The 12,438-nt window shown below is 41.8% G+C and overlaps 1 protein-coding gene across 25 annotated transcripts in view; it reads left to right on the top strand.

Annotated features, from left to right (window-relative positions):
• LIMCH1 (LIM and calponin homology domains 1) overlaps positions 1 to 12,438 on the top strand; it is a 320,508-nt gene that overhangs the window by 285,957 nt on the left and 22,113 nt on the right. For 9 of the 25 annotated variants that reach the window (XM_045816044.2, XM_045816056.2, XM_045816050.2 and 6 more), the window contains 3 exons: positions 3,304 to 3,409; positions 7,840 to 7,880; positions 11,708 to 11,788. In XM_045816044.2, coding sequence (XP_045672000.2) covers positions 3,304 to 3,409; positions 7,840 to 7,880; positions 11,708 to 11,788 — 228 coding nt within the window. Of the gene's footprint in view, positions 1 to 3,303; positions 3,410 to 7,016; positions 7,092 to 7,839; positions 7,881 to 11,704; positions 11,789 to 12,438 lie in introns of all 25 variants that reach the window. The other 16 variants (XM_087864173.1, XM_087864169.1, XM_045816046.2 and 13 more) reach the window with 5 other exon arrangements.

Genomic DNA, 12,438 nt, shown 5'->3' with positions numbered 1-12,438 from the left:
AGAGACTGGGTGGCTTGTAAACACCAGAAATGTATTTCTCACTGCTCTGGAGGCTGCAGGTCCAAGATCAAGGTGTCTGGTGAGAACCCACTTCCTGGTTCATGGATCGCTGCCTCGCGGTGTCTTCACTTGGTGGGTGGGGTGAGGAAGGTCTCTTGAGTCTCAGGCACCAATCACCTACCAAAGGCACCGCTCCTAATACTACCACCTTGAGTGTTAGGGTTTCAGCATATGAATTGTGGGAGGCCACAAGCATTCAGTCTGGAGCTATACATTTTTTTGACTTATATTTATAGTAATGTACATGCAAGTGTAACAGATCTATCAAGTAATATATGTAAACATGTAAAAAATAATATATAAATTTTAAAAATAGAAATAGAGCAACAGAGAGAAAAAGTCACTGAAACGTACCTCTATTAGTAACCACTGATATATATTGATATATATATATATATATTCATCCAAGATCTTTTAAATTTAAAGTAATTTTTAATTACAAAGAATGATATACATTTAAAAGAAAAATGGAATATGAGTTCTAAAGCTTTGCAGTTAGGTGTTAGTTTCCTGTGCATAAGGTTGCTTATTTGCAGCTTACTAAATACTCTTTCCAATATTTACCTGTTTTATAACAATGGTACTTCTGATGCCTCTGGACTTGCATCACAAGGAAACTAGAAAATTATGATTCTGATATAATGAGTTTTAATGTCTTGTTTTTATTAAATTTCTTCCTTGCTTGGAGTCTCATCTCATTCATATTAATTTGGTTTGTTTTCAGGCACAGTCTAAAAGTCTTCATCTTTTATACCAGTCGCTCTCAACCCTGGGTACCCTTTAGGATTTAAAAATACCAAGCATGTTCCATAGCAAATAAATCAGAATCGCTGGGGGCAGGGCCCAGTCATCTGTATTTTTCAAAGCTCCCCAGGTGATTCCAGTAGGCCTGGCACACTGTATGTGGTGATATTCCAACTTTAAAAATTACCCCTAAGTTGGGGTATCACTTTAGAGTGAAACATTGGCTACTTCTCATTCCAGTTCATCCATTATTTACTCAGCCGGTATTTACTGTGCACCTGCTAGAAGCCAGGCACCGTACCAGACTGTGTGTGTTCAAGAGCAAACAACACCCAGCCCCTGGCCTTAGGAGCTAACCGTGCTGTGTCCTTGGTGGAGCCTCAAAAATGCCTCTTGCCTTAATGTGTTTGGGGGATTTCAGACTCTAGTTATTCCCCATTTTTATATATACAGGAGTAAAGAATGGTCTAGACGTCTGAAAGGAGGAACTAAACTGTAGGAAGACATTCGGGGCAGGATTTCCCACCTTCGCAGAGTTTTGCCTTATCCACATTATACTCGTAGCCATTATTTATTTATTCTTCTTCCAAATGGACTTTTTTTCCCACTTAAATCTAAACTGAAAGGAAAACTGTATCATTGTTAGAAAGTATTTTTTAAAAAATGAAACAAAGTAAACACGATAACTAAAGATACTCATCTGTGAACCTCATGTGTGCGATCCACCGTTGGGCCGCCAGTGTATGTCTACCGTACAATGGAAGAAGTTGTTTTCAGGGGTTCTTAACTGTGTGTGTGTGTGTGTGTGTGTGTGTGTGTGTGTGTGTGTAGACCCTTTGGCATCTGGCAAACAGTATTCTCAAGATAATATTTTCAAAGCATAAAATACACAAGATTACCACATTTTCTTTGGTATCAAGTGATATCAAGTATATACACCCCCTAAATTCTGTTCTGTGGACTCCAGGTTAAGAATCTCTGCTAGTTGATTGCCAAGTGGAATAATGGTCTTAGAACCCAATGCTTTTCTTACATCATATGAATCCCTCCCCTCTCTTTTCCCTACTGTGGAGTTAGCTCTTAGAAAAAGGTGATCACTGTTGCAACAGCTTTTGCTTTCTGTCTTCACTTGAGAGTGTTACCTTTATCAAACACAGTGCCTATGCACACAGGCTGACCTTTTTACATAATGGTGATTTTAAGCATTTCTGCTGTTAACATTCATTTACAGCTGAGCATTACTGAAACATTTTTGTCAGACTCAACTACAGAGGAAATGGTATGGAGTTAGGATTCAACTTTAGTAAATCTAAGCCTTAGCTTTTGCTGCATGTTTAACATCGAAGTTCATTGGGACATCTGGTTGACCTCTGTAATGCAGAATGAAGTGATTAACTCTGTTTTCTTCAGGATTCCATTAGGGTTGAATGTATTATTCATAAAGAAAAATAAAATTTTACCAAGAAGAAATTATAGACATTATATCATCCTGAGAACCAAATCACAGATCAGCTTATGACGAAACAAGCACTCCACAGCCTCAATTGCCCTATTGACTATCAAATTAGTCTATTGGGAACACAGCCACCAGCCAGAGTGAATCCGAGAAAGCCCTGTAGCAGCTGAAAGGACATGAACTGATACAGTCACGTCCCTCCTTCAGATCTTTGCTCAGAATCACTGACTCTTATTTTAGACATCAGTTTGGTAATCTGATCTTACAGCAATCAGGTGATTGGAAGCAACAAATCAGAAGGAGGGTACTTCCACCAAAGGCCATTCAGATTGGGGGAAAACAAAATAAAACTAAACAGCCATAACAAGAAAAAATTTATTTCTACAAGCACACATAAGAATTTTTAAAGCCTGTAATTTTGTAACTATTTACCATAAGGACAAGTGGTCTAACATGCCCCCCAAATCTCCTGATGTCATCATTGCTATGACACTAGTTGATAATAGTTATTTATAATAATATTTCTTTATCAACAGGCAAAATATATTGTCTTTAATGTGCTTTGTGTAAATTTGTGGGAGGGCTCTGGAGTGTCTCGAGAATAATGTCCACTAGAAAGTGATATTATTTTAATATTCAGCACTTACATATTAAGATTTTTTCTTTATCTTATGTGGGGCATCTCACTTCCTAACATTACAAAATCCGTATTATGTAGTATCAGGAAGAGAATATGTGATTGATCAATCAGAAAATGGGACAGAGTAATATCCAGTCCCAAAGATGGACTGTTATCTTCTTGGTTTGGAGAAGAGTGATCATCATATTTTTATGCACCAGTTTGATTTCTCTGAAAAAATTGGCCTCTGTATTAATGTGGAAAACACCAAGGGGTTTGGGGAAAGGGCAAACATTTCCATTCAAAAGTTAAATATTTGGTTTATTGACCTCTAGAACAGCGATGAGTCCTTAAATTTTATTTCCCCTGTGCATTTTTTAATGGACAATACTTGTAATGTTTCTGTCTGTTGCCCATGATCCAGGTGGTAAAGCCCAAATCACCAGAACCGGAAGCAACCCTGACGTATCCATTTCTGGACAAAATGTCTGAAACCAACCAGTTACATTTGCCAAATCTCTGTTCTCAAGGTAAAAAGAAAGAAATGTTTTATTTTAGCTCTACATGTTCTGCTGGGCTTATCTATAGTAAAGTAGGCTTTATTTCATTTTATTTGTTTAATTTAAATTCAATTAACATATAATGCATTATTAGTTTCAGAGGTAGACTTTAGTGATTCTTTCAGTCACATGTGGAATCTAAGAAACAACAGAGGATCATAGGGGAAGGGAGGGAAAAAGAAAATAAGACAAAATCAGAGACGGAGACAAACCATAAGAGACTCTTAACTAAAATATTCTTTATTTTAAAGGAAGATTACTTCCTTTATGTTAACATCCCATTAGCCATGGTGTTTGCAAGAGTCCGTGGTGGCTGAATTAAATAACTTCAGAATGGAAATCTGGGGTTGCATTCTCTATTTGGCCCAGCCAGGAACCCAGCTGCCAAAACCATTTTGTCAGCCAGGCACTATAGGCACAATAGGGCCTCCGTAAGTGTTTGATACCTTACAATAATTTTATTGACTCCAAAATGTTAAAAAAAAAATTACAAACTAAAAAATAACTTTTATCATCCTAATATTATGTCAACTTCATTCATTGTTAATTATCTCATCTTTATAAAATATCCATTTAATCTGACAATTTGACTTTTTAGAAGAAAATCAGATTTTATTACATCATAATCATTCCTGGGTGTGCATGATGATTGCTGAGAAATCATTCACAATCATAGATTAAACATGTTCTGCAGATTCCCCAGGAACCCCTTAGGCCACATGTAGGTTGTGAATTCACCCCTTTACTCTTTAAGAGTCCTACTTGAATACCTTTATCCTTACGAGAAACTCAGGGGCCCACAAACACCAGAAAGGAACGGGGTAGGGGAGTATCCTGAGAATTCCATGGTTATTCTTCTAGACAGATAGACCACTGGGCCTTACTCGTATGAGTTCTCTCTAGAGATGCGAAAATGGCTGGAGTTTAGGAGGCAAGGACTGTGAGGTTTTTTGTTTGTCTTTTTTTAATGTACTCTTTCCAGTACATTTTATAGATTTATCAGCTCAGGCAAAGAGACGATGGTACAGGGTCATTGTGGCTGGGGATTTATTTTTACTTTCATTTTTTCAGGGATGGGCAGCCATTTGGGGCCACTATTGGCAGAATGTGGGTTGGCTTCCATTAGCCTTAGTTGACAGCTGGGAGATAAAGGTGGGCTCTATTTGAGTAACAGGAAGTCCTTGGGAGGGAATTAATTAGTACATACACGGATGATCATTAGTTTCTAAATGTGGAAACAAGTTCAATACTGTCTTCAAAGCATTTGTTTTAAATTTGTCGGCCCTGCTGTCCTGAAGGGAATTGACAGAAATGAAGTCTCATAACTGGGTCAGCAATTGACCATATTTAGACAGATTTTAATCCTGCCCCATTTCTACCACTTTTTAATTCTGTGGATAAGAGGAAATAGATATTTTAAGCCATCTTAATTAGTTTTGTTGTCTCACACGTTTTGACATCCTGTTACCTGTTATAAGACATTTTGATTTTCTAAAACGTGCTGTTAACGAAAGGACTTCCATCATGCTTTGTCGAAGTTGAGTGAGAAAAAAATAAAATTTAGTAGCACTAGAGCATTTTGAAAATTAGTCTTCAAGAGAGAATTATATTTGGTGCACACCTGTTCTATGCTCTTGTCTGGTTCGTGGACGCAGGAACGACAGCTGCAGGCTCTGGACACAGAATGCCCAGGTTTGAATTCTTGCTCGTCTAGTTCTTAGCTGGGTGATCCTCCCCGCCAGGCTCTCCTAATCTCTAATCGTCCCCCGCAAACTGTAAAATGGAGATGATAGTACTGCCAACCTCATAGGGGTATTGGAAGAATTAAATGAGATCAGCCAAAAAGAGTGTTTAGCTCCAGCCCTGGCCCAGAATCAGCACTAACAATATCATCTAGCAGTTTCAGAATAGTACAGTTAGGGTACAGAGCAAGATGCCAGGCAGTAAGAAGCTACTCTTACATGCTTTCCTTAAAATAAGAGTGTGTGTTGCAGAGATATGGCTCTAAGCTGTCATTTTCAAATAGGAGTATGGGCCAGGGTTCCCTGCGGCCTGGTTAAAACACAGGTCTCCAAGCTCCACTCCCCCAGTGTCTGAGTAGGTCTGGGCCGAGGCCAGAGGATACGCATTTCTAACAAGTTCCCAAAGGAGGTGCTGACGCTGCAGATCCAGGGACCACACGCTGAAAACCACAGACTTAAAGTAGGTGTTTAAATTGTGCACCGAAGACACTGTCAAGAGATAGAAAAGATAGAAAAAGTAACAATAAGATTTGTTTGGAGTAAGTCCCTAGCTCCAAGAAGCAAAAGGCCTCTAATAAGTGTAAACTTAAAAGACATAATCTGTCTTTAATTGGGAGGGGAGAGGGGGAAGTGTAGGGCTTTGCCCAGATATAAAAATTCAGTGGGAGTGGGAGGTCCAGGGTTCCAGGTACAGAATGGATGAGTCACGGGAACAGTCAGTGGTGTGATAGCGCCGTGTGGTGGCCGATGGAGCTGCACTTGGGGCGTGGGTGCGTGTGTGCGTGCTACAGCATACCACACACAGTGGTCGAGTCACTATGCTGTGCACCTGAAACTAGTGCAACCCCGTGTGGCAACTGTACTTCAATTGAAAAAGGTCCGTGGACCTTAGTGACTACTAGTCCGTGGTCACACATCAAGTCCAAAGAAGCTACACAGTTAGGATGAGGAGTCTTGGAGCCATACCGAATATTCTCTCCCCTACACAATGGTATCTCCCCCACTTTTATAAACTCCTATGTTTATAGACTGAGTGTACAGGCTACTGAAGATCTGGTGGTGAGCCCTAGTATTTCACAGATTTCCCTTAAACACACACACACACACACACACACACACACACACGTAGTCTTAATAAATACTCTGAAAACATTCATAAAATACATTGAAGGTGACAGTTTTCCTTTTCGCCACTGTCTCCCAACAGTCAAAGATATATTGGTGTGTCCGGAAAATATGTGCACATTTTAAAAAGTGATGACTTTCTCCCCCTGAGAATGACGTCCGAGTGCACAGGACCCAGTTTAAGGATGCAGATGTTTACCGTGAACTTGTGTCTGCTCGACACCACTACATTACAGACGGACAGCGACACGGGCTTCTGTTGCACAAGTACGCCGCTTCTGCCGCAGACTTCCATACATAGGCTTTATAAAGCCTATAATCATTGAAGTCGTCTCTGCTGTCCTCTGTGCTGTTCTAGTGTCCTCCAAAAGCAATGTAAACTCTGCATTTTGCTCTAACAGAGCATAGTATCCTATCAGTTGACATTTAACATTTAACAATACCACCATTAAGTATGAGCTTATGAAGTGTCACCTAGCACCGAGGAAGACAAACCACAGCATGGACTGTCCCACGTCTATTGGCGCTTGCCCATGTCTTCAGGTTTCGTATGTGTTTGATTGAGATGTTTCGTTCTTTAGATTCCCTCCTTCTCGGTTCTTAAATTGACCATAGCCAAACCTCCTAGAGTTCTCGGGAGCATGGTTCCACTGCGTTCTCAGCCCTGTTCTCACGGTTTTCTGTTTGTTCTGTTCTGCCCTCTGATCTAGACTCCCCTGGCCCCGCCAGCATCCCGCTGAGAGTTCAGAACTCTTGGCGGCGTTCCCAGTTTTTCTCCCAGTCAGGTAAAGCGCATCCTGGTAGCTGTATTTCTTCTGTGCCAAAATCCATGTTGGGGGCAGCCAATAATGTCTGGTATTTTTCTTCATTTCTGATTTCAGAAAAAAATGCTTATTTCTGACACACAGTTAGCAAAGAGCTAGTTCTTTGATAACAGCGCCACTTCTACTAAAATTGGAAGGAAATTCGTAGAAATTTTTGGAAGGAAATTCGTAGAATTTTTCTTTGAGTTTGAAAATCTAAGGAAATAATATTCAGCTCTTTCTTTAAAAAAAAACATTCAAAATCATTTTTTGTCCTCTTCTCTTTTAAACAAAGGTTAGAAGCATCTATAAGGAATTGGTAATGGTTCTCTTGTTAACTGTGTCCCTCTCTTTACTTCCTGGCTGATGTCTGGCCTCTCTCTGTGTGATAATTCTCCAAGTCAGACAGTGAGGGAACAGCAAGCGGGAAGGGAATGCAAGGGGCATTAAACACAGCCCCTTAGTGTTTGCTTCCTATCGTCTAGTCCCTGGTGCTAATTGATGGGCTCAATCATACTACACTGGTCATAACTCTTTTTGGTGATGGGTACAAATTGCTTCAAGGTCTGCTTTATTATGATTTTCTAATGCTCTTGGCTTACAAAGAAAATTGATCTGAGGCTGACATAGGAACCACGTTCCACTCAAAGGATCAAAGAAAAATGCTGTTAGAAGCTGCTCACATTGTGATCTCTTTTTTTTCTTTCTTTCTTTCTTTCTTTCTGTACAGTGGATTCTCCAGGCAGTGAAAAGTCACCTGTAACCACACCTGTAAGTAGCTCATCTTAAGGAATAAGATCACGCATCGAGTGTGATTTTAATTTATAAAGTATTTGATTTGCTTAAAGAGGATTCCGTCAAAAATGGGCTCTAAGTGATTGTAAAAGAATAATTAAAAGTCGTGTAATGCTGTCAGGTGAAATTTGAAAAAAGAGACGGATTATCGTTATGCAGAGTTGTGATCATGCCTAGAAACAAAATGGTAAGTGAGTTAGGAGACTAAATCTAATGAAGGTGACAACTGGAATTAGTATTAAAACATGCAACTTCTCTAGGCATTCAAAATCATTTTTTTAACCAAGGGCAATGCTTGTACGTGGTGTAGTGTTGGCAGATAGGGCCCAGCCGGAGCTCTCTGGGAGGCCCAAGCTGTCCTTGTTGCACTCCTTCTCACAATCAATTTCCTGAATAATATTAACCGTACATTTAGTTTTCAATTTTTTATTTTGATGGTATCAACAACAACACAAAAGCATTTGCAAAAATTAAGTGTCGAGACCCATAATGTCGTAGAAATTGCTTGCTGCTGAATCATACGTAACACTTGCTGTAGACCTACCCTTCCCTGTCACCCTTGTTCACCCTCTGAAATTCCCACTGGATTTGGAGTCTTCCTCCGTGGCACAGTCAACTGTAGGATTCCCGTGAGCTCCTAGGTGTAGCCGCATAACCGCCATGGTACCTTTGATTCCAGATTGACTAACATAGGACCCTGAAGATGTTATATAACTTCTTTGAGCCTTATCTTCCTTGATTGTGCAATGAGATGATAATCCCTCCTGTCCGGGGGTTGTGGGCTTTAATTGAAATGGTTACATGAAGCCTCTGGCGCTGTGGCTGATCCGTGAAGGGGTCCTCCTCGGTGGCTACCCCAAAAGGCCCACCACAGCCAATACCAGTTCTTACCTATAGGCAAATTGTCTCACTTTGATAATTCCTGCGTGCCTGTGCAGAATGGAGAAAGGGTCACATAACCCTTAATATTTCCAGCCACATTCCAGAACTAGCAACCATTTGTGCAAGCCCAGTATCTGGCCAGTACCGGGAATCTTGAGTTTCCTGGGAAGCTGAGTATACCCATGTTGGGTGGCAACCCCCAGAAGAATCCCAGAGCTGGCCTCCATGGCACAGGTATGAAGAGTGTACCATAACACGTTGATTTCCATTTTAGGTTACATGGGAGCAACGTCACACTCTTCTTATACCCCCTGCTGAGGGGTGGAGAGGAAGGGAGCCCTGAAGACATACATTCTTATTTCTGATTCACGGAAACCAGAACAAGAAAGAAACAAATTAGTGACCTGTATAAGTGAATCCTCTGAAAATACCCACCCAAATTTGATGTTCTGTCAATGATAAATAGCTCTTCCTAGAATAGAAAAGTAAAAGAAATTTGAACACAAGAGAAGCTTGAAGAGGAAGTAAGCATCTGATTGTGCTGACCTCAATAGTCTCAGACCATTTCCGGTCAGACTTGGAGTGGCCCAAAGCTATAGGGTCAGAGTCTATAAAGGGGAGAGCAGGGGATGCATCACCCAGCATGAAATGATTCCATCCATTTATCAACGAACATTTATTGAAGGCCCAAAAGTGCAAGGTTTTGGGATACTTACGGGGATAAGGGGCCCTCTCTGCTCTTGAGGAAACTCTAGGCCAAAGGAAGATACAGATTTGTAAACATAAATTATAGAACAAAGTAGGTTAAACGTTCTCCGTTCTTTCTCTAGCACCTTTCTGTATTTCTTTTAGGATAATTATCACACTGTCTTCTGGTGTCATTTATATATTGGCCACTCCCTCACACCCAGCCTCTCCCCACACACTCAGTTGTAAGCTCCACAGCCTGGGACCCCTGGCCAGCTTGTATCCCGGCCTGGCCCATAGTAGGTCCTCAGCAAGTAGTCACCAAAGGAAGGAACGTGATCACTGTTCTTTCTTTTGTGTATCACGAAGTTATCTTCCTCTTTATTTTACTCTGAAAATGCTCATTGTTTTTCTGTCTTCCTTTTAAACAAATATTCTCTATTTTCTTCTGTGCTCAGTGTTTCTATCCCACACTCCTCCCTTCTGTCTGCTTACTCCTTGCTTATTCTTGCAATTACTGCCAAGTGAAATCTGAAAATTAAATAATTCCTAGTTGTTGCTCTTTTCTTCCTACTGGACTCCCTATGGCTTTACTCACATAACCACATCCTTTTTCCTAAAAGACAAAGAAGGGCCATGCCCTTGAGATAGGTTCTGAACATTGAAACTGCTTCCAAGTTTTAGGAAAATGCCAAGGAGAGCCAACCTCTAACACCGTTAATTCCAAATTTCTTATCTGGAATCCCATTTGGATAACATTTTATGGTCATCCAAGGAAACTTGGGAAATTTTGAATTATATACAATTAAATAGCTTTTCTACATAACATGTCAGAGCCTTTAGTTTGCTCACGTGCAGTATGAATCCCAAGAGTGGCATACAGGAAATACATTTCCCTACCCTGTTTGCCCACCTTTCCTTGACTTTTTGTGGGCATGATGCTAACCATTTGCAGACACCACGGCAAGAGCATCAACGGAGGCTTACATTTCCTATGTCTAAATACATTAAAGTTGTCAATATTTATACTGTTATAAATCAAGCAACACCCATGGCCTGGCCTACATTCTCAGCCTGGAGACAATTCCCTGGGCCAGCCCAGCCTTCATGCACCTAAATGGTAGCATGGATCTATTGGGGGCAGGGCAGGGCCAAAGGTGAACAGGCCCAGGTATCTTGGGTGTAACTAGACCCATCTAAGTCTTGGACAGGACTGACCCCGTCCAGCTTCTCAGGCAGCCCGGGTAGATGGATTCTGCCTGCTCCCCACCCCGCCCCAGAGTCTCCCCCTCCTCCCTATCACCTCCACCCTCATCTTGCCACTTCTCTCAAGATTCCCAGGCAGTTCTAAGTGCCTCCCCAAACCACCCCCATCAGAACAGAGGGAAGGGAGGAAGCACAGTTACTGGGGAATGTGATTTGCCTTGGCCCTCCTCTGGGTGTCAGGAGAGGCCAAGTTTAAACACCACGGCCCCCACCCTTTTGGGGTTTCCCAGAGACCAGCTGTGATTTCCCTTCCCCTGTGGACCTGCTCCATCTCATATATTCTGTAACCTGGGGGCCCACTTTGGTTCGTGCATCCTTCTCTCATTATTCCTGTTCACTCACTTGGTGCCAAACTCACAAAGACCTTTTTTTTAAAAAAAAAAAAAAAAAAAGGCTTTGGGTTAGAATGTTGGTTACGTGGGCCCCAAGGAAGGCAGGGACTTCATCTTGCCTGGATCACAGGTAATTCTAGTGAGCATGGGCACATTGAATAACCCACTTTAGAGACAGCTGGTAGGGAGACCAATAGCAGTATAAAAGCTTAGTTCTCTAGTGTGGCAAACACGACTTCTCACAAAAGGCAGCGCTGCTGCAGGAAGCGTCCCCATGTGCTGGGACAGGATCCACATGCAGGTTGAGTATCTCACGCTCAGAAGTGTGAATACATTTCAGAAACCACTTCTGAAAGAAAGGGAGCAAGAGCCTTCCCATGCCGGTGGCTAATGACTTCCGTGTTTTCATTAGCTCCAGAAAGGGTCACAGCATCATACCAGCCTCTTGGAAGTCAACCAAAGTAGGATTAAGATTAAGCAGTGGTCTGCATTGACAAAGAGGGTCTTTCAGTACGTAGAGGCTTCTGCTTGCCCACGTCCGTGTGAGTGCGGGTCGGTAAGCCGATTGTGTCCCTTGCCCTGGCCTGGCCTTAAGGACATGGCTGAGTTCTGATCACGGTCTTATTTTCTAAGCAGTTTAAGTTCTGGGCATGGGACCCAGAAGAGGAGCGCCGGCGACAGGAAAAATGGCAACAGGAGCAGGAACGTTTGCTCCAGGTAGGACTGGGGTTACTGCTTTGTTTTTTGTCCTATCGGATGCTGCTTTCTTAATTACTGTTGTATTACAGTAAATTCGTAGCACAGGAAATGCATGGAATTAGATTCTTCTCAGGAGCTGGTGAGTCTAAGTCAGTTCATTTGGTGCCCATGCAACAAAGTGTCCTGTGTCTAATTCCTCTTCCCAGAGGTTACCCTGGGAGCACAATGAAGAAGCATGAAGGAGGGCACGTGATGTGATGAGCACTGGGCGTTATGTGCAACTGAGGAATCACTGAACTCTACATCTGAAACTAATGCTGTACGATATGTTGGCTAATTGAATTTATATAAAAATAAAAAATAAGTTAAGAAAAAAAAAAAAAACTATTTCACTTAAAAAAAAATACCCGAGGGGTTACCTGGTCGGCTCAGTCAGTAGAGCACGTGACTCTTGATTTTACGGTTGTGTGTTTGAGCCCCACGCTGGGTGTAGAGATATTTAGAAATAAATCCTCAGGGCCGCCTGCGTGGCTCAGGTCATGATCCCGGGGTCCTGGGATGGAGCCCTACACTGGGCTCCCCGCTCAGTGGGAGTCTGCTTCTCGCTCTCCCTCTGCCCCTCACCAGCCCCCACTCATGCCCTCTCTCTCTCAAATAAATAAAAATCT

This window comes from Ursus americanus, chromosome 8 (genome assembly GCF_024610735.1).
Source record: "Ursus americanus isolate L20-20 chromosome 8, mUrsAme1.1.p, whole genome shotgun sequence".
Taxonomy (NCBI): Eukaryota; Metazoa; Chordata; class Mammalia; order Carnivora; family Ursidae; genus Ursus; species Ursus americanus.
This window is presented reverse-complemented; position numbering and strand designations above follow the sequence as displayed.